We start from the raw sequence: 19619 nt of genomic DNA, 5'->3' as shown, positions 1-19619 counted from the left end.
TATTTTTGGCTATAAGGATGTTCTTCTACCTCCATATGAGAGAGTTATTTCCTGCTTTCAGGGAGACAGAAAAGAGGGTCAGAATATCACTCCTGCAATGGCCTTTTCTTAAGTAACCTGAATACAAGGTAATCAATATGTCACTGTGGCATATTTTGGGGCAATCTGCATTGAGACCCAACAGGTGAGATGCACAAGAGCCATTCTGTTGACACTTTCTGCCTTGAATTGGTAGAGCAAGATCCCAATGCACTAAAAGAGCATTTTAATTGGGTTATCTTGGGTTATTTGGCAAATTCTAAGACAGGGCTAGATTTTGGTGGGAAAGAAACAAATAAAAATAGACATGATTTAGATAGAAGGGAAACTGGAAAGGAGTAAAAGAGTCGGTACATGACAAAATTCCAGGAACTTTGAGTTGCTTCCAGGTGGAAAAAAAAACCCTCCACACCAAAATTAAATAACAAATACTCTAACATGGAAAAGATACTTAATTTTACTTGCTAAAGCAAAATTTTGGTATTGTTCTGTCTGAGAGTGCTGCACTTCCCCTGACATATGCTGGATTTAAGAAAACATTCCTACATAGGAGGGTGATATTGTCTAGGTAAAAATATTAACTGCCATTCATGAAACACCCAATATTTGCCAGGATTTTGATGGGTGCTTTATACACAATACATACTTTCCCACAGTCATACAAGGTAGGGTTTATCAAATTCATTTGGCAGATGAAGAACTTGCAATATTCTCATATTCACAAGGTGGTAAGTAACAGAGCTAGACTAGATTCCTGGTCTGAATTTCTCTAGGGCACACTCTTTTCTACCACTCCCACCCTGAAGCTGACCTTGCATATTTTTACTCACTTTTCTTCTCTCTATTCTGGAATATATCTCAGGTGATTGAAGGAACAATAAAAATAAAAAGCAGTGTGTGCCCAAAGTACTGGATTGAAATACATAGCCAGGGCAATAAGAAAACCAAAATAAGTGAGGGGTATAAATAATGAAAAGAAGGTTACTACCTGGTAACAATATGATCATTTATATGTGCAGTGTCAGTTAACCATGAAAGATGGGGGTCTCATGAAATTATCAGGCTCAGCCCATTTCTGTAGTATGCAAGTCTCATAGAACAGAAGTTGTATTGGAAGCCAAGTCTGGGTGGTAAAGAGAAGAAATAAATCAGCAAGTTTTTTTGCTTTTTTCTCTGAAAGCTCAACTCCTATCTAAGTCCTCTCTACCTGGCACTTCAGCTTCCCTATCTTACATCATTCCTGGGACACAGACCCATTGCCCTTAAGACTCACAGGGGAGATAGTACTTAAAGAGTTTGCATGGATGTGGCATTTACAAGGAAGCCATTCATTAAAGAGACAGGAGCTGAAACAGGACTCGGGTGTAGGACTACTGAGGAGAACACCACCCGATCATTTAGGGAGCCCTGCAGGGACAACCCCGTACCTAGTCTTAGACCTGTGCCATCAGGCAGCTTCCTGCAAGGAAGGTCTCAAGTAGGTGAGGACCTCGTTGAAAGGAGTGTAATTGAGAAGCCGATGTGAAACTGAGGGTGTCCTCTACTCCAGAACAGAGGGGGCGCCAGAGATCGAGGCGCTACCTATGGTGAGGCTCTCACTTCGTCCTAGGTAGTAGCTAGCGCTCACTTCCTGCTAGACGGCGAAGGAAGAAGAGCGAGAGCCTCCAGCGGTGGCACAAGGCCTCAGGCCTGTGAGCGTTTCCAGGCTCCAGCAGGAACCGAGTCAAGGTGAGGAGCCTGAATAATGAATGGGAGACCCCCCACCAACCCCCCAACCTCCCCCGGCCCGCGCCGCCCCCTCCCCCCACGCCGTGCCTCGTACCCACCTCGTGCCTCGCCCCGCCCCCTCCGTGCCTCACCCTGCCCCCTCCATGCCTCACCCCGCCCCCTCCGTGCCTCACCGTCCCCCTCCGTGCCTCACCCTGCCCCCTCCGTGCCTCACCGTCCCCCTCCGTGCCTCGCCCCACCCCCTCCGTGCCTCACCCCGCCCCCTCCGTGCCTCACCGTCCCCCTCCGTGCCTCGCCCCACCCCCTCCGTGCCTCACCGTCCCCCTCCGTGCCTCACCCTCCCTCCCCGGTGCTTCGCACTCACAAAGCCCCGACGCTCTGGTGGAGGAAGATATCCCCTCAGAGGCTCTTTGGGAGGTGAGGACCTTGGTTGAAGTGGGTGGCCCCAGTTCAGAGGCGGAAGAAGACCCTAATAAGGGTCTGAGTGAGGAAACTCAGATGGAAAGTCCGAACAAGGCCCTGCTTGTTGCTCTCAGAGGACCCAAGCATGGCGGTCAGGTAGAGGCGAGCCTTCCTTTTCTATATGATAGATTAGGAACTAGACCACCTTGCCCTGAAGGAATTTGAGGACGGAACTCTGAGTGAGGTCTGAGGGGTCAACCCCAGAACAGTGAAGTGGCACAGGACTTGTGGTTCCATCAAGCTTGGGAAGACCCGGACAGGGCAATCAGGCAGACTACTTTGAGGAGGGTTTCTGAGATTGTGAGGGTGTTGGTTTTATAGGGGAGGGGCCTCAAGGTAGCAGACGAAAGCATTCTAGGGTGGCCAGGAGTTGGGATGAGGACCCTATGTGAGGACAGAGGGAATTCCTGCCCTGCTGGCAGCCTGGCGTGTCTTTGCAACTGGTGATGTGATGACGGACACTCATTTTCTCTTACGGTATTGCGAGGATGGAATGGTGAAGGGATAGGGGGCCGGGGGCAAGGCAGCAAGGCAGCACCTGGGGCGGGTGAAAGATTTTGTTTATAAGGGATAGTTTATTCCCCCACAGTAGAAGTATTTCCAGATCTTTCCAGGAGTTGTATGGGGGTACAAAAGAATCCATCCCCTATTCTCAAGCTTAGAGACCATGGGAAAGTGGGGGAACCCTCATATGTTACTGGGTTGTTGGCTGGCAGGAAGACAGAAATCCCAGACCATGCAAAGGGTCAAAGGAAAGACTGAGAGGACTACCAATCATTGAATCAGTTCAGTTCAGTTTAGTGACTCAGTCATGTCTGACTCTTTGTGACCCCATGGACTGCAGCATGCCAGGCTTCCCTGTCCATCATCAACTCCGGGCACTTACTTAAACTCATATCCATCGAGTTGGTGATGCCATCCAACCATCTCATCATCTGTCGTCCCCTTTTCCTCCCACCTTCAATATTTCCCAGCATCAGGGTCTTTTCCAATGAAGCAGTTCTTCGCATAAGGTGCCCAAAGTATTCAGCTTCAGCATCAGTCCCTCCAGTGAATATTCAGGACTGATTTCCTTTAGGTTTGACTTGTTTAATCTCCTTGCAGTCTAAGGGACTCTCAAGAGTCTTCTCCAACATCACAGTTCAAAAGCATCAATTCTTTGGCGCTCAGCTTTCTTTATAGTCCAACTCTCACATCCATACATGACTACTGGAAAAACCATAGCTTTGATTAGATGGACCTTTGTTGGTAATGTAATGTCTCTGCTTTTTAATATGCTGTCTAGGTTGGTCATAGCTTTTCTTCCAAGGAGCAAGTGTCTTTTAATTTCATGGCTGCAATCACCATCTGCAGTGATTTTGGAGCCCAGGAAAATAAAGTCTCTCCCTGTTTCCATTGTTTCCCCATCTATTTGCCATGAAATGATGGGACTGGACGCCATGAACTTAGTTTTTTTAAATGTTGAGTTTTAAGCCAACTTTTTCACTCTCCTCTTTTACCAAGAGGCTCTTTAGTTCTTCTTCACTTTCTGCCATAAGGGTGGTGTCATCTACGTATCTGAGGTTGTTGATATTTCCTCCAGCAATCTTGATTCCAGCTTGTGTTTCATCCAGCCTGGCATTTCATATAAGTTAAATAAGCAGAGTGACAGTAGATCACAAAAAATCTCGGCCCCACGTTTTTCGTTCAGAACTTGCAGGCTCAGGGCAGGACTGTCAGGCTGAGGCTGACAATCTACATCAAATCTGAGAGAGAAGAGTATGAGGTTAGTATGAAGTTGGAGCCACCGGTAGGCAGAGGGGAGGTATACCAGGTACTGCCTGGAGACCAGGTGAGCATCCTTAACAAGAACTGAGGACCCAAGCAGCCCCTGAAGGAGTGGGTTCCACGTAGCTCTCAGTTGGGTACCCTCTGACAGAGAGAAGGGCTAAGGAACCCCTTCACTTCCTCCTCTGGGGGTCTCAGGGAAGTGCTGACTTGGGTTTGAGGTGTCAGCTTCAAAGCATCAGAAAAGAGGAGGCTCAAGACCTGCCAACAATTGACTATATGACTATGATGACCCTGACTATAAACTGAGAATACCCTCAAACCCAGAACACAGGCTCCCTACTGGCAGCCCCTGCTGTCACCCTAGTATACCCCTAGCAGGGTTGGCAGGCTGCATTCTAAGGTTATGATATCCTCCACAGTTTTCTCAGGGTACAGGCTGATCAAAACAGAAGCCTTGAGAGGTCCTAGACCAGTGTCCCCAAGGACCCTGCAGAGGTGGCCTTGGTTAAAGCCAAGGTGGAATCTCCCTGCTGAGGTGCTTACAGCATCTTATTCTCCTTCCTCCAGGTGCCCACGTCTTCTGAGCTCCTGTCTACACTCCTTCCTGCTGTCCCTGACCATGCCTCGAAGTAAGAAGAGTAAGGCCCGTGGTGGTGATAAATGCCCCCAAGCCCAAGGCGAGACCCAGAGTTGTGAGGGTGCTCAGGCCATAGCAGCAGCAGAAGAGGAGTCCACTACCTCCTCTCTTCAGTGTGAAGGTATTACCCAGAGTCTGCCTGGTGCTAAGTCATGTAGCACTTCCCAGGAGCCTGAAAGAACACCGACCTTCACCACTTCTGCAGTCTTTTCTTGCACTAGATCTAGTGAAGCATTCAATGGCCAATATGAGCATAGGGCGTTTGCCTATGAGGTCCCACCCTTCACTGAGACCCCAGGAACTGACTGTTTAACCAGGAGAGCTAGCTTGTTGGAGCAGTACCTTCTGTACAGGTATAAAATGAAGCAGCTCATCATGAAGGAAGACATGCTGAAGATTATCCACCAAAGCCACCATGACCAATTTGCTGAGATTCTCAAGAGAGCCTCCGAACGCATTGAGCTAATCTTTGCGGTAGATCTGAAGGAAGTCGACTCAGTCGTTCCCTGCTATAATCTGGTCAGCAAATTGAAACTCCCCAACAATGGGAGGGTGCGTGGTGGAAGGGGGTTACCCAAGACCGGTCTCCTGATGAATCTCCTAGGTATGATCTTCATGAAGGGCAACTGTGCTGCTGAGGAAGACATCTGGAAATCCCTGGGTACGATGCGAGTGTATGCTGGAAGAAAGCACTTCATCTATGGAGAGCCCAGAAAGCTCATCACCAAAGATTTAGTGAGGCTGAAGTACCTGGAGTACCGCCAGGTTGCCGACAGTGATCCACCACGTTATGAGTTTCTCTGGGGCCCAAAAGCACATCTGGAAACCAGCAAGATGAAAGTCCTGGAATTTTTGGCAAAGGTCAATAATGCTGTTCCCAGTGACTTCCCCACTTATTATGAAGAAGCTTTGCGAGATGAAGAGAAAGCCCAAGGCACGGATGCAGCCAAGCCTGACACTACTATCAAAGTCAATACACCTCCCAGGGACATGCTCAATATTGTATTCCCACCCATAGTGAAGCATGTGAAGTTTTTTCCCCCAGACAAGAAAATATAACATTACAATAGGGATTATATTCTTGGAAATGTGAAAGAATCCCATAGTAAAATCATTAGGATAATGGAATAGAAAAAAAGTAAAACATGATCAATGTTAGTTTTTCTTGTTCCTGTTAGTCTTTAGCTTTGTTAAAGTAATTATTCTATACTCTGAGTTTCTTAGCTTCTTCAAGAAAGTAAGAGAAATTAAATGTTAATAAAGTAGACCTTGTGTTTATTGGCTCTTTTATTCATCAAATGTTGAGAATCTGCTCTTGGGAAGGCTCAGTGCTAGTACTGGGGATGCTAATATAAAGAATATCCAGCCTCTACTCACAGAATTTTAGAGCTTATGAGTTACACTCATATGAGTAAGATACTGAAATATTCTCTATGACTTATAGGTAAAGTAAAAAGAATGGTTGAAGTGGAGGGTATTCCTTATGATGGCCCTGCCTGCCTGGCTGCTCAATCACTTAAGTCATGTGCGACCCCATGGATGATAGCCCACCATGCCCCTCTGTACATGGGAATTTTCCAGAAAAAATACTGGAGTGGGTTGCAATACCCTCCTCCTGGGATCTTCCCAACCCAGGGATTGAACCCATGTCTCCTGTGCCTCCTGCATTGCAGGAGGATTCTTTGCCACTGGGTGATGGCAGTTAAGTGTAAATTTCCTGAGTAAGGCAGTTTGGGACTTTAGGAAACTATGAGTCCTCAGTGGAATGTAGTTTTTATTTCTGTTGTGTGGTGGGCTAGTTGAGGTCCTGAAGTGGTGAGCAGAGGCCAAACCTTCCAACAGTTGATAGAAAAAACCCTGTATTAGTCTTCTCAGGCTGCTGTAACAATACCATAGATAAACAACAGACATTTATTTTTCACAGTTACAGAAGTTGGGAAGTTCACAATCAATGTGCCAGTGGATTCTGTTCCTGGTGAGAGCTCTCTTTCTGGCCACCTTCTCTCTGTCCTCATATGATGGAGAGAGAGAGAATTCTGGTCTCTCTTGCTCTTCTTCTAAGATAACTAATTGCATCATGGGTGCCCCATCCTCATGACCTCATCTAAACCTAATTATCTCCCTAAACTTTCACCTTCAAATATAATTACATGGACATGGTGGGAAAGAGAAAATGGTTAGGGCTTCAACACATGAATTTTGTCAGGGACACAAACATCTAGTCTATAATGGAAAACTGCTGCTACAAATTATTTTGGGATTGTGGATAAACTATAGAAAAATCTCTACCAGGGGCAGGAAAGGAAGGTGTCCTTTGCTCTCGTTCTAGTGCAGATGAACACAGTGTGCAAACTAGGTGTTGTACGCACATCATTTCCAGGGAGTTTGAAAAATAATGGAGATGATCCCCTTAGGTGAGATGCCAAGAAACTACTGTGCTGGCACTCTTTGCCCCAAACTGGGAGAGCCAGTGTCCGATCCATTATAAAGGCATTTTAACAAGGTTATCTTAAGTAGAGTTTGGCAAACTCTTGAAGGATAGCTTTTTTATGAGAGTGTAATGAATGTAAACAGAGCTGATTTGGATGCAAGGGCACCTGGAAGGGATGGTAGGGTTAATCTCCTAGATAGATGACATCTAGGAGCTTGAGCTGTACCCAGCTAGGGACAACAATTCCATACCTAAATTAAATGATAAATGCTCAAATGGGTAAAGTTAGTTTTGCCAGCTAGAGAGACTTTTTGGTTGATTCTTTAAAATATTACATATTCTTTGAAATTTCCTGAATTAAAAAAAAAAAAAACATTCCAAGGGAGGTAAATGGTATCATCTGAGATCAAAATATTAATTACTGCTATTCTTTAAATATTGGGTGATATTTGTTGGTCCTCTTGCCATGTGATTTATATATGGTACATGTATTTCAACCATCGTACAAGGTAGGGCTTACCAAACTCAGCAGATGAAGAACTCAAAGTTTTCTTAAGTTCACAAGACTGGTTATTAGCAGAGCTGGGAATAGACTCCTCATCTGAATTTGTCTACAGGCCATACTGTTTTCACTCCTCCCAGCCTGGGGCAGACCTGTCTCTTAATTCACTTTTCTTTGCACTATGTATCTCAAATAATAAAAAAGGCACTTGAAGTTAAAGTGCTAAAGTCAAGTCTACTGAAGGGGAGAGTGAATATGAGAATAGATCAGTATGTGGGAACTGTCCCTAGGTTTCATTTTCCTAGGATCCGACTGAGAGCTAACTCTGTCCAGAAACTAGTATTTTGTTCAGCTCCAGTTCTTTCCACTATTACAGCATCCTCTCCTCTCCTGACCCCAGACTTCCCCAGTGTGTCCTCCTTCCAGCTCTGGAACCTGACCTCCTGCTGACCAGCTCTTCTCTGCAGCCTCTTCTGAGGGCTACACTCTGCTCTCAGTGGAGTTGACAGTCGATATCTTCTGCTGCTCCCCCGCCCCCCCGCCCTGCCCCGGCCTTAGAGCATCTCAAATCCCTGGATATCACTTCCTTTATCATGGATGTGTACCATCTTTATTTTCCTATTTATGTGGTAATTTGGAGATCTTTATTTCTCTAATTGTCTCTCTGTATCACTGTCTCTGTCTTTGTCTCTCTCTTTTCATTATTTTTCAAATATTGACTCTTTTAATAGATGGTTTAAATAGCTTCTGAGTACATTTATGAATCACTTGTTTATACATTTATTGCTGTGTATCACGTTTGCAAATAGGAATTTTTATATTTTGTGAATCAAAGTGGGACAGCTTCATTCTTATTTTTTGATTCAGAATGGGTAAAATGACATTGGAATAGGTGTTACTTTAGAAAAGTAAAGTAAGTCAGTAGAAAAATTGTTGGGATCAAGAAATAGAGCAAAATAAAGTAAAAGATTGTCACTTCCTATCTTCCTTATCTTTAGTCTGTTGTACAGTAAAAATTAAATGACACATACCTGCATTGTTTAGCTTAGCTAAGAATTTAGGAGAAATTAAATCTTAATAAATTAGATAACATGCTCCCTGGCTCATTTATTCCCTTAACACTAATTGGGCATCTGCTTTTTGGAATACACTGTGTTATTTCTGGGTGCTAGGATCTGTGTGTCTAACAGCCATAATCTTATAATGATGATGTTAAGATATTATGGTAAACCAGAGGGCAATTAAAGAGAGAGTGAGGGAGTTGAGGTCTAGATAAATGCAATGAAGTGGAAGTTAAGTTTAAATGCTCCAAGCTACGTCCACTTGGGAAATTGCAAGCTCTTCAGACTAAAGTTTAAGTTTAGTTATGTCGTGGGGAGTTTAGTGGGAGTGAGGAACAAAGGCCAGATGTTTGCATGATGTATCTCAGAATTGAGAGACTTAAGCTTGGAGCACAATGACACCTTTATCACTGGATATAATGATGCCTTTATCATTATGTAATTCCCTTCTTAATCCCTGATACATTTCTGTGCTCTGAACTCTGCTGTCTGTAATTAGTACAGCCACTCCCACTTTATTTTGATTAATGTTACCAAGGTATATTCTTCTCTGTTCCTTTACTTTAACCTGTGTGTCTTTGTATTTAAAGTGGGTTTCTTTTTTTTTTTTTTAAATTTTAATGACCCTTCCGCAGGTTCACCTACGGAAACCTTGTTACGACTTTTACTTCCTCTAGATAGCCAAGTTCCACCGTCTTCTCAGCGCTCCGCCAGGGCCGTGGGCCGACCCCGGCTGGGCCAATCCGAGGGCCTCACTAAACCATCCAATCGGTAGTAGCGACGGGCAGTGTGTACAAAGGGCAGGGACTTAATCAACGCAAGCTTATGACCCGCACTTACTGGGAATTCCTCGTTCACGGGGAATAATTGCAATCCCCGATCCCCATCACGAATGGGGTTCAAAGGGTTACCCGTGCCTGACGGCGTAGGGTAGGCGGGTTTCTTTCTTTAAACAACATATTGTTGGGGTTTGGTTTTTGGTCCACACTGATAATCTCTGCCTTTTAACTGGTGATTTTAGACTGTTGATATGCAAAGTAATTATTGATGTGATTGGATTAATATCTACCATATTTGTTACTGTTTTCTATTTGTGGCCATTTTTTCCCCTCTTGTTTTTGTTCTATACTCTTTTTGCTCTGCTTGTGGTTTTTAGGCTAATTAGCTTGATTGGGGGACTCATTTCACAATGTACATATATATCAATATCACATTTCACACCTTAAATATATATAATGTTTATTGGTCATTCATACTAATACCTCAATAAAACTGGAAAAATTAGTTGAGCTTTTATGTGATTCCAATTTCTATACTTTAGCGTATCAATTATTTTTAAAAGTTTCTTTTCAGTAGTGGCCCTAATGTTTGCAATACACATTTACACCTAATTCAAGTTCACTTTGCAATAACCCTCTATTATTTTACATATAGTGCAAGAATTATTCCCTCCTGTCCCTTGATTATTTCTCTTATTCATTTTGTTTATACATAGATCATAATTGGACTTCCCAGGTAGTGCTAGTGGTAAAAAACCCACTTGCCAATGCAGGTTAGATGTAAGAGATGCGGGTTTGATCCCTGGGTCGGGAAGATCCCCTGGAGGAGGGCAATCCACTCCAGTATTCTTGACTGGAGAATCCCATGGACAGAGGAACCTGGCAGGCTACAGTCTATAGGGTCCAACAGAGTTGGACATGAGTGAAGCAACTTAGCACACATGCAGGCCATAATCATCTAATACATTGTTGCAATTATTGTTTTGAACAAACTGATACCTGTTAGATCAATTATGAATGAGAAAAATATGTTTTCTTTCACTTCCATTTATTCTACCTCTAATGCTCTTCTCTTTATAAGGATTCAATATCATTTTCCTTCTTTTTGAAGAATTTCCTTTATTTCTTGCAAGGTTGATCTACTAGTAACAAGTCTCTTCAATTTTTGTTTGTCTGGGAAAGTCTTTATTTGTTCTTCCCTTTTGAAGGATAATTTTGCAGGAGAGAGAACTCCTATATTTTTTCCTCTTAACACTTAAATGTTGAGAGCAAAAAATACTCCCCCTCTTCCTGGTTTGTATGGTTTCTGAGGAATAGTCAGATATAACTCTTATCTTTGCTCTTCTACAGATAGGCTGTTTTTCCCCTGGCTTCTTTTAAAATTTCTCTTAATCTTTGATTTTCGGCAGTTTGATGTGTGGGGTTTTTGTTGTTGTTGTTGTTTTGTTTTGTTTTTGTTTTTTTGACACCATCAAGTGGTTCTCTAATTCTCAGCAGACAGTGACTGGATGTCCTACAAATATAACTCAATTCTGGCACTGTCTACCTGGAGAATGCATCACAGCCCCCAGGTTAAAGGTTCAGTCCTACAAGACTGAGTCTACTTCAAATGCCTGTCACAAGTCCCAAGTGGCTACTTGTCCTTCTGACCTACTGGCTACAAAGTTTACAAGTGATTCACAGTCCTACACCCCTCTTAAACTGGACAGGATGGCTATGTGGAATTGGAATTATTTCCCTTGTCCCATATAGAAGGATAGAGAAGGCTAGAGCTGGGTATTTTATTTCTCCCAAGCCAGTTTGGCTCTATTGATAAAACTTCAATAGATTAGGCTCTGATAATATAATTACTCCTGAGGGCAGGTTCTGTTAAGGACAGAATGTTCTGGCATATGTCAACTGATTACTTTTTCCTCTCCCTGCAGGAAGCCCAAAGGGATTTTTTTTTAGTCTTAACTGTGAGAATCTGGTAACACTCCTGGATGTAAAATTCACAAAATGTAAAGAATTTTTAACTCTCAGACTTTTCCACAATGAGCTGCCCAGAAATTTCTCAATTATAGTTTAGATTTTCCTACCCTGGCACTGGTTCCCATTGAGGTTTCTGTTTGTTAAGTTCTGATTCTCTGTATTGACCTAACAGCCCTTCCAATTAGAGGGGCAGCAATTTTCTCTGTGGTCTCACCTCTCTGGCTGATGTAACAAGATTTATTGATTTTTTTCAGCTTTTTATTTGTTGTCAGGATGGAATGACAACTTCTAAGTTCCTCACATGCCAAAGAGGAAACTGTAACTTTATTATTTCAATTATTCTTTCTGCCCCTTTCTCTACTCTAAAACTCTTATTATATGTATGATTTCATAACTGATGATGTTCCACAAATCTCTTAGACATTGCTCATTTTCCTTATTTATTTTTTCTTTCCATTCCTCAGATTATATAATCTCAATTGACCTGTCTTCTCGTGAGTCTTTCACCTGCCCAAATCCCCTACTGAATCCCTCTAATGTATTTTTTATTTCTGTTACTGTACTTTTCAACTCCAGAATTTCTATTTTGTTCATTTTAATAATTTCTAAATCTTGGTTGATAGTCTTTATTTGGGGAAACACCATTCTCAGTTTCCTTTAGTTCTTTGTACATGGTTTCCCTTACCTCTTTGGTAATATTTAAATGCTGATATAAGGTCTTTGTTTAGTAAGTCCAACGTCTGGGCTTCCTCCTGTACAGTTTCTATTAATGTCCTTTTTCTCTACTTTTTTTTATTGCATATCTCATGTTTTTTTCTTGAAAACTCTACATTTTGAATATTATAATGTGTTAACTTTGAAATCAAATTCTTTCCCCATTCATGGCATATTTTTGTTTCTTCTTGTGGTTTCTGTTTGTTTGCTTCATTAATTTTCTGAACTCACTTTTTAAGATATGAGTTCTTTCTAATGAGTGGTCACTGACTCTGCTCAATTAGTTTATTGATCATCTAGTGACTTGACAAAGATTTCTTAATGCCTGAAATAAAAAAAAAAATGAATCACCTCCATTCTTTGCAGATGGGCTCTATGTGTTTGTGTTGGAGCATGCCTTCTACAATCAGTTGGGCAATTTGCAACTTTGCTTATACTTTTGCTTGCAGAGTCTAACTGCGAGCCTTAGGTAAGAGACTAGGGCCTTTCAGGTATATTTTTTTAGCATTAGCTATTTCCGGGCATTCATATGATACCCCAGATTCTCAGGAATATATAGTAGCTTAACAAAGCTCCTTTCCTCCAAAGCATTTCATTCTTTACCTTTCTTCCCATGCCTTTTGGTTTGTCTATGATTTGTTCCAACTGTTATCTTTCAGGCAGCAGTGGCTTATACAGTTCAGTTCAGTTCAGTTCAGTTCAGTCACTCAGTCATGTCTGACTCTTTGCAATCCCATGAATCACAGCACGCCAGGCCTCCCTGTCCATCACCAACTCCCAGAGTTTACTCAAACTCATGTCCATCGAGTCGGTGCTGCCATCCAGCCATCTCATCCTTCTCCTCCTGCCCCCAATCCCTCCCAGCATCAGGGTCTTTTCCAATGAGTCAACTCTTCACATGAGGTGGCCAAAGTATTGGAGTTTCAGCTTCAACATCAGTCCTTCCAATGAACACTCAGGACTGATCCCCTTTAGGATGGACTGGTTGGATCTCCTTACAGTCCAAGGGACTCTCCAGAGTCTTCTCCAACACCACAGTTCAAAAGCATCAATTCTTTGGTGCTCAGCTTTCTTCACAGTCCAACTCTCACATCCATACATGACCACTAGAAAAACCATAGCCTTGACTAGACAGACCTTTGTTGGCAAAGTAATGTCTCTGCTTTTTAATATGCTATCTAGGTTGGTCATGACTTTCCTTCTAAGGAGTAAGCATCTTTTAATTTCATGGCTGCAGTCACCATCTGCAGTGATTTTGGAGCCCCCAAAAATAAAGTCTGACATTGTTTCCACTGTTTCCTCATCTATTTCCCATGAAGTGATGTGACCAGATGCCATGATCTTAGTTTTCTGAATGTTGAGCTTTAAGCCAACTTTTTCATTCTCTTCTTTCACTTTCATCTAGAGGCTCTTTAGTTCCTCTTCACTTTCTGCCATAAGGGTGGTGTCATCTGCATATTTGAGGTTATTGATATTTCTCCCAGCAATCTTGATTCCAGCTTGTGCTTCCTCCAGCCCAGCGTTTCTCATGATGTACTCTGCATATAAGTTAAATAAGCAGGGTGACAATATACAGCCTTGACGAACTCCTTTTCCTATTTGGAACCAGTCTGTTGGTCCATGTCTAGTTCTAACTGTTGCTTCCTGACCTGCATACAGGTTTCTCAAGAGGCAGGTCAGGTGGTCTGGTATTCCCATCTCTTTCAGAATTTTCAACATTTTATTGTGATCCACACAGTCAAAGGCTTTGGCATAGTCAATAAAGCAGAAATAGATATTTTTCTGGAACTCTCTTGCTTTTTCAATGATCCAGTGGATGTTGACAATTTGATCTCTGGTTCCTCTGCCTTTTCTAAAACCAGCTTGGATATCTGGAAGTTCACAGTTCATGTATTGCTGAAGCCTGGCTTGGAGAATTTTGAGCATTACTTTACTAGCGTGTGAGATGAGTGCAATTGTGCAGTAGTTTGAGCATTCTTTGGCATTACCTTTCTTTGGGATTGGATTGAAAACTGACCTTTTCCCGTCCTGTGGCTGCTGCTGAGTTTTCCAAATTTGCTGGTATATTGAGTGCAGCACTTTCACAGCATCACGTTTCAGAATTTGAAATAGCTCAACTGGAATTCCATCACCCCCACTAGCTTTGCTCGTAGTGATGCTTTCTAAAGCCCACTTGACCTCACATTCCAGGATGTCTGGCTCTAGGTGAGTGATCACACCATCATGATTACCTGGGTCATGAAGATCTTTTTTCTACAGTGGCTTATACACTTAACTGTAAATATTTCTGATAAACATTTCACAGTAAAATGCCTCTTTCCTGGGAGAGTTTAGAAAAATAAAGGAGTCCTTTGAACCCATCCTTCAGGGAGCAATTGGATAGGCCAAAACAATCACAATTCCCTCAGAATAGGCCGCTTTGCCCTCTCTAAAATAAGGAACCCATATCTGGAAAATTGGCTCCCTTCGTTAAGGCCAGTACTCATTGGAGGAGCCAGGTAAGAGGTAGGTGAAAATTCCATGAAGTTTGCTTACCAAGATTCAGGCTCCCCCCTTTTTTATCTAGTCAATGATTTTATGTTTTTTTTTTAATTGATGTATAGTTGATTTACAATATTGCTCAATGTGGTTTCTACTGTATAGCAAAATGATGCAGTTATACATACATACACACACACACACACACACACACACATATACACACACATATTCTTTTACATTATGGTTTATTATAGGATATTGAATATAGTTCCCTATGCTATAATGGTAGGACCTTGTTGTTTATCTATTTTATATATAGTAGTGTGTATCTCTTAACCCCAAAATCCTAATTTATCCCTCACCTACCCCTATCCCATTTGGTAACCATAAGTTTGTTTCTGTGTCTGTGAGTTTGTTTTCATTTTGTAAATAACTTCATTTGTGTCACATTTTAGATTCCATATATTAGTGATATTATATGGTAATTGTCTGTCTTTCTGACTTATTTCATTAAGTATGATAATCTCTAGGCCATCCATGTTGCTACAAATGGCATTATTCATTCTTTTTTTAATGGTTATATAATTCCCTTCTTAATGTTATAAATTGGATCCATAGTTGCATAGCCTAAAGAATGATGAAATCATTAATTTTCCTTGGAAGCCTTTGGATACACTGACAGTATGACCACAGACAGGTTATGTAAATGAAGTAACATATCCACAATGTCACATGCATAATTATTAGAAAATAAATATGTTAAAATAATAATTTCAAAAAAATGGAAATATATAAACTATTTTGGCATGCTGGGCTTATGCATGCAGGTCAGATAATAAAATAGTAATACTCATTCTTATAAAGAATGCATACAGTGAATACTGACAGGAGATCCCTGAGAATTAATATGTACAATTGCTTTCACTGCATGAAAAGAAGTTTGTAAAAATTGAAATTTAAACCATAATGCTAAAATACTACATGGGTCCAAAGCACCTGCTATTCATGAATACTGATCTTAAGGGAATATTTGGAAATTTAAAAGTTTGGCATATAAGTATTATAGAGATAGTGTACATTATGGCAACTTAAAAAAAACCAAATTAATGTGACTATTTCATGATATGGTCCAATTGTGTATAAAATTTCTTCTAGAGAAGCAAAGAATGTTTTTGGAACAGTGTGTAAAACAGAAGCTAAAATTTCCTCCTTTGCTTGCCAGTCATGTGACTATACTTATTAAATAGTCTTTCAAACCCTCCACATACTTTAGTTTTTACAAATGGAGAGTTATTCACTTTGCAAAGAAGAGATACTCATTTCTTGATTTTCTGTTTGTCTAGCATAAATTATATGTCATGAGGGGAGGGGGATTCTTAAACTGCAGCAAACTAAGTAAATTTATTAACAAAACCTTTAAAATAAAATGCCACAGTATTCTTTGCAAGATAAAAGTACTGTATTATATAACAGATTTTTGTCAAACCATACCAAACACAGAGCACAAATTTATGTAGATTAAAATGATTATACTTACCTGTAACTGAGTGACAATTTTAATCTGAGTACCACCTCATACCCGTCAAAATGGCCATCATTAAAATGACTACAAATAGCAAATGCTGGAGAGAGTGTGGAGAAGAGGGAACCCTCCTACACTGTTGGTAGGAATATAAGTTGGTACAGTCACTATGGAAAACAGTATGGAGTTTCCTCAGAAAACTGAAACTAGAATTACCATATAATCCAGCAATCTCACTCCTGGGAATATACCAGGACAAAACTATAATTCTAAGAGATATATGCACCCCTATGTTTGTAGCAGAACTACTCACAATATCTAAAACATGGAAATAACTTAAATGTCCGTCAACAAGGGAATAGATAAAGAAAATGTGGTATACATATACATGGAATACTACTTAGTCATAAAAGATAAAAGTAAAAAAATTAAAAATAAAGTAAAAAAAGCCAAAAAATAAAAGTAACTGGAAAACTCACAGTAAAGGGGTTGGGGAGGGTCCAGAGGGGTTCCTGAATCTAATTAGGGGAATCTTTCAGATCCATGACCTCACCTGGCTAATATCCAGAGCCTCCTCAATGTACTCCTAACAGGGAAGAAAAAGCCATGGTCTTTTAAAAAACCTGAGATGAAGCAGAGAAAGAACAGAGCAGAAACAATGCACATGGTGCTATTTTCAGACCAGGGAATCAAGGGCTCCCAGATAAGGGACCCAATTGGGACCACCGAGACAAAGGAGAAGGGGGTAGAAGACAGAGGCTGACCCATTATATAATTATGATCCTAAACAGAATCCAGGAAGCAGAAAAGAAACCCACCAAGTGGAATAAGATAAAGGAAATCGATCAGAGCCAACAGAAAACCCTTTGGCATTCCTAGAGCCTTAGGGGATGCCTCTGAATCTATGCTATTGATGATTGAGTCCTTGGAAGGAAAGGCAATCCTGAGGTGCTATTTCTCATTTCCCAAAGTGCCTCAACATTAGGCATAAATTTCAGAAAGTGGAAATAGAACCAGATATCCCTACTTTTCACCTGGTCAAGGTTGCCTACTGAGTATTTAATAAACAAGATATAGAGGAGGAAGTGGAGAAGGAAAAGGCAACCCACTCCAGTGTTCTTGCCTGGAGAATCCCAGGGACAGAGGAGCCTGGTGGGCTGCTGTCTATGTGGTCGCACAGAGTCGGACACGACTGAAGTGACTTAGCAGCAGCAGCAGCAGAGAAGAAAAAGTCAGAGGATAATAAGGCCCAGAGACCCATCTACTGGCTATTGCCCTCCAATGTCAACCAGTCAGCATGAGAATTTGGACTAACTGCCCATGGAGACTCTCTTCTCTGGTGAGTGACCCCAGGCCCCATGGAGAGATAGAAAGCCAAGGAAACTGGTACCCAATAAGTGCACCATAGTTAAACAGGAGGAACATTGGAAGAGAGACTGCCTGAAGGGGGATGGAAATTGCATATCCCCGTCACTACCCTGGAAGACAGACTGTCCAAGTAGAAAAAGGATGACAGGGCCTAAGCTGACACTCCAGCTGACCCTGAGGAGCCCTGACTGACTTCAGACAGAGTGGGGAAGGCTGTTGAATTCTTAGTCAACACCAGTGCCCCTTACTAAGTTCTGAACACCAGATCATGCAAACTCAATTCACAAGAGTTGTAAAATTATGAGAGTATCAGGGAAGGTCCAAGAACGGATATTCACAGAATCATTTGAACATAAATTGGGTGAACACACACTTATCCATTCCTTTCTGTGTGTCCCTGAATGCTCTATACCCTACTAGGAAGAGAGCTCTTACATACATTGGGGGCTACTATCCACCTAAAGGGAGACAAATTGGAGTCTGGGGTCCCCTTAGAAAAAGGGAGTAAGATCACAGTGTTAATGGCTGAGAATGTACCTCCCCAGACAGAGCAAGTTGATCTTTCCAGAGTAATCCTGAGGTATGGGCCCAGGGATGGGTGGAACAAACTCTAGGAGCCAGTGCCATGATAGTCCATCTAAAACCTGGACATACATGTCCCAGTAGAAAACAGTATCCTCTTCTTCAGAAGGCCTTGTAGGGCATAGTCCTTGTTATACAGGGCCTAAGTGACCAGGGCCATATTAGACCATGACAATAAGCCTGTAATACCTCCATTCCCCCTATATTTACAAGTGACAAGTGTTAGTCGCTCAGCTGTGTCTGACTCTTTGTCGCCCCATGGACTATAGCCCACCAGGCCCCTCTGTCTATGGGATTCTCCAGGCAAGAATATTGGAGTGGGTTGCCGTTCCCTTTTCCAGGGGATCTTCCTGACCCAGGGATCGAACCCAGGTCTCCTCCATCACAGGCAGATTCTTTACCATCTGAGCCACCAGGGAAGCCTCCATTCTCCCTATAAAGAAACCCAATAAGGAATCCCGGATGGTACAGAGCCTCAGGGCAGTCAGTGAAACCACTGAGGATATACATCCAGTAGTCCCTAATACCTGTACCTTGGTGGCTACTCTACTGTCCACCAGGACTTGGTATTCTGTACTGAATTTAAAAGATGACTTCTTTTGTATTCCATTAGCTCTAGAGTGACAAGAAATTTCTTCTCTTTGGTGGCAGGATCCAAAAGCACAAGAAAAACATACTAGAGACTGAGAATGGATCAGGTTGGCAGAGTAGAATATGGGGCTCACCCTCCCCCCAACAAACACATCAACAATACTTCTGCATATGGAGCAATTCTCACTAAAACTAACCAGAAACTGGCAGAAGAACTTCTATACAACCAAAGATTATAGGCAAGAAATATTTCCATGTAACCAGGTAGGACAGAAAAAAAAAAAAAAGTATAGGGTCAGGACTTCCCTCCCTGGAAGGATCTGAAAGGAAAAGAAGAGGACCCACAGCATGGGAGGCAAGTGTGTTGAGCCACAGACTGGACATCCTATGCAAAGGAGACAAGCCCCTTTGATGGCTGGGAAATCAACTGGGATAGGTAGAAAGTCTGGAGAAGCCTAGATTCTTCTCATAAGTAGTGCACATATGCTAGCTTGCTAACAATGGGCACAGAGTAAATAGGACCTAATTAAACTTCAAAGGTTTTGCACAGCAAAGGAAACTATCAGCAAAATGTAAAGACAGCATACAGAATGGGAGAAAAATATTGGGTTGGCCAAAAAGTTCATTCAGGATTTCCTTCCCTTCTTATAAAAAACCCAAATGAACTTTTTGGTCAACTCAATATTTGCAAATGAAGCAACTGACAAAGGCTTAATTTTCAAAATATACAAAGAGCTCATACAAATCAACATCAATAAAACAACCCAATCAAAAAATGGGAGAAGACCTAAATAGACATTTCTCCAAAGAAGACATACAGATGGCCAACAGGCAAAGGAAAAGATGTTCAACATTGCTAATTATTAGAGAAATGCAAACAAAAAAATGAGATTTCACCTTGTACCATTCAGAGTGGCTATAATAAAAAAATCTACAAATAATAAATGCTCAAGATGGTGTGAAGAAAAGGGAAACTTCCTA

At 41.7% G+C, this 19619-nt stretch overlaps 1 protein-coding gene across 2 annotated transcripts; it reads left to right on the top strand.

The window, feature by feature from the left end:
• The first annotated feature begins 1693 nt into the window (after window positions 1-1693).
• LOC122689954 (melanoma-associated antigen B5-like) lies at window positions 1694-5903 on the top strand. Of its 2 annotated transcripts, none has more exons than XM_043896808.1 (2): window positions 1694-1767; window positions 4567-5903. In XM_043896808.1, exon 2 carries the CDS (start codon window positions 4619-4621, stop codon window positions 5693-5695), a length of 1077 nt encoding a protein of 358 aa, XP_043752743.1. In that variant the 5' UTR covers window positions 1694-1767; window positions 4567-4618; the 3' UTR covers window positions 5696-5903. The 2 variants fall into 2 exon arrangements, with proteins under 2 accessions (XP_043752743.1, XP_043752744.1); XM_043896809.1 differs by lacking the exon at window positions 1694-1767 and adding an exon at window positions 2116-2184.
• The last annotated feature ends 13716 nt before the right edge of the window (window positions 5904-19619 follow it).

This window comes from Cervus elaphus, chromosome X, assembly GCF_910594005.1.
Source record: "Cervus elaphus chromosome X, mCerEla1.1, whole genome shotgun sequence".
Taxonomy (NCBI): Eukaryota; Metazoa; Chordata; class Mammalia; order Artiodactyla; family Cervidae; genus Cervus; species Cervus elaphus.
Note: the sequence above shows the minus strand (reverse complement) of the source record. Positions and strands in the feature narration are given on the sequence as shown.

Coding starts and splice junctions, on each gene's coding strand:
- LOC122689954 (XM_043896808.1), top strand. CDS start 4,619: ATGCCTCGAAGTAAGAAGAGTAAGGCCCGTGGTGGTGATAAATGCCCC.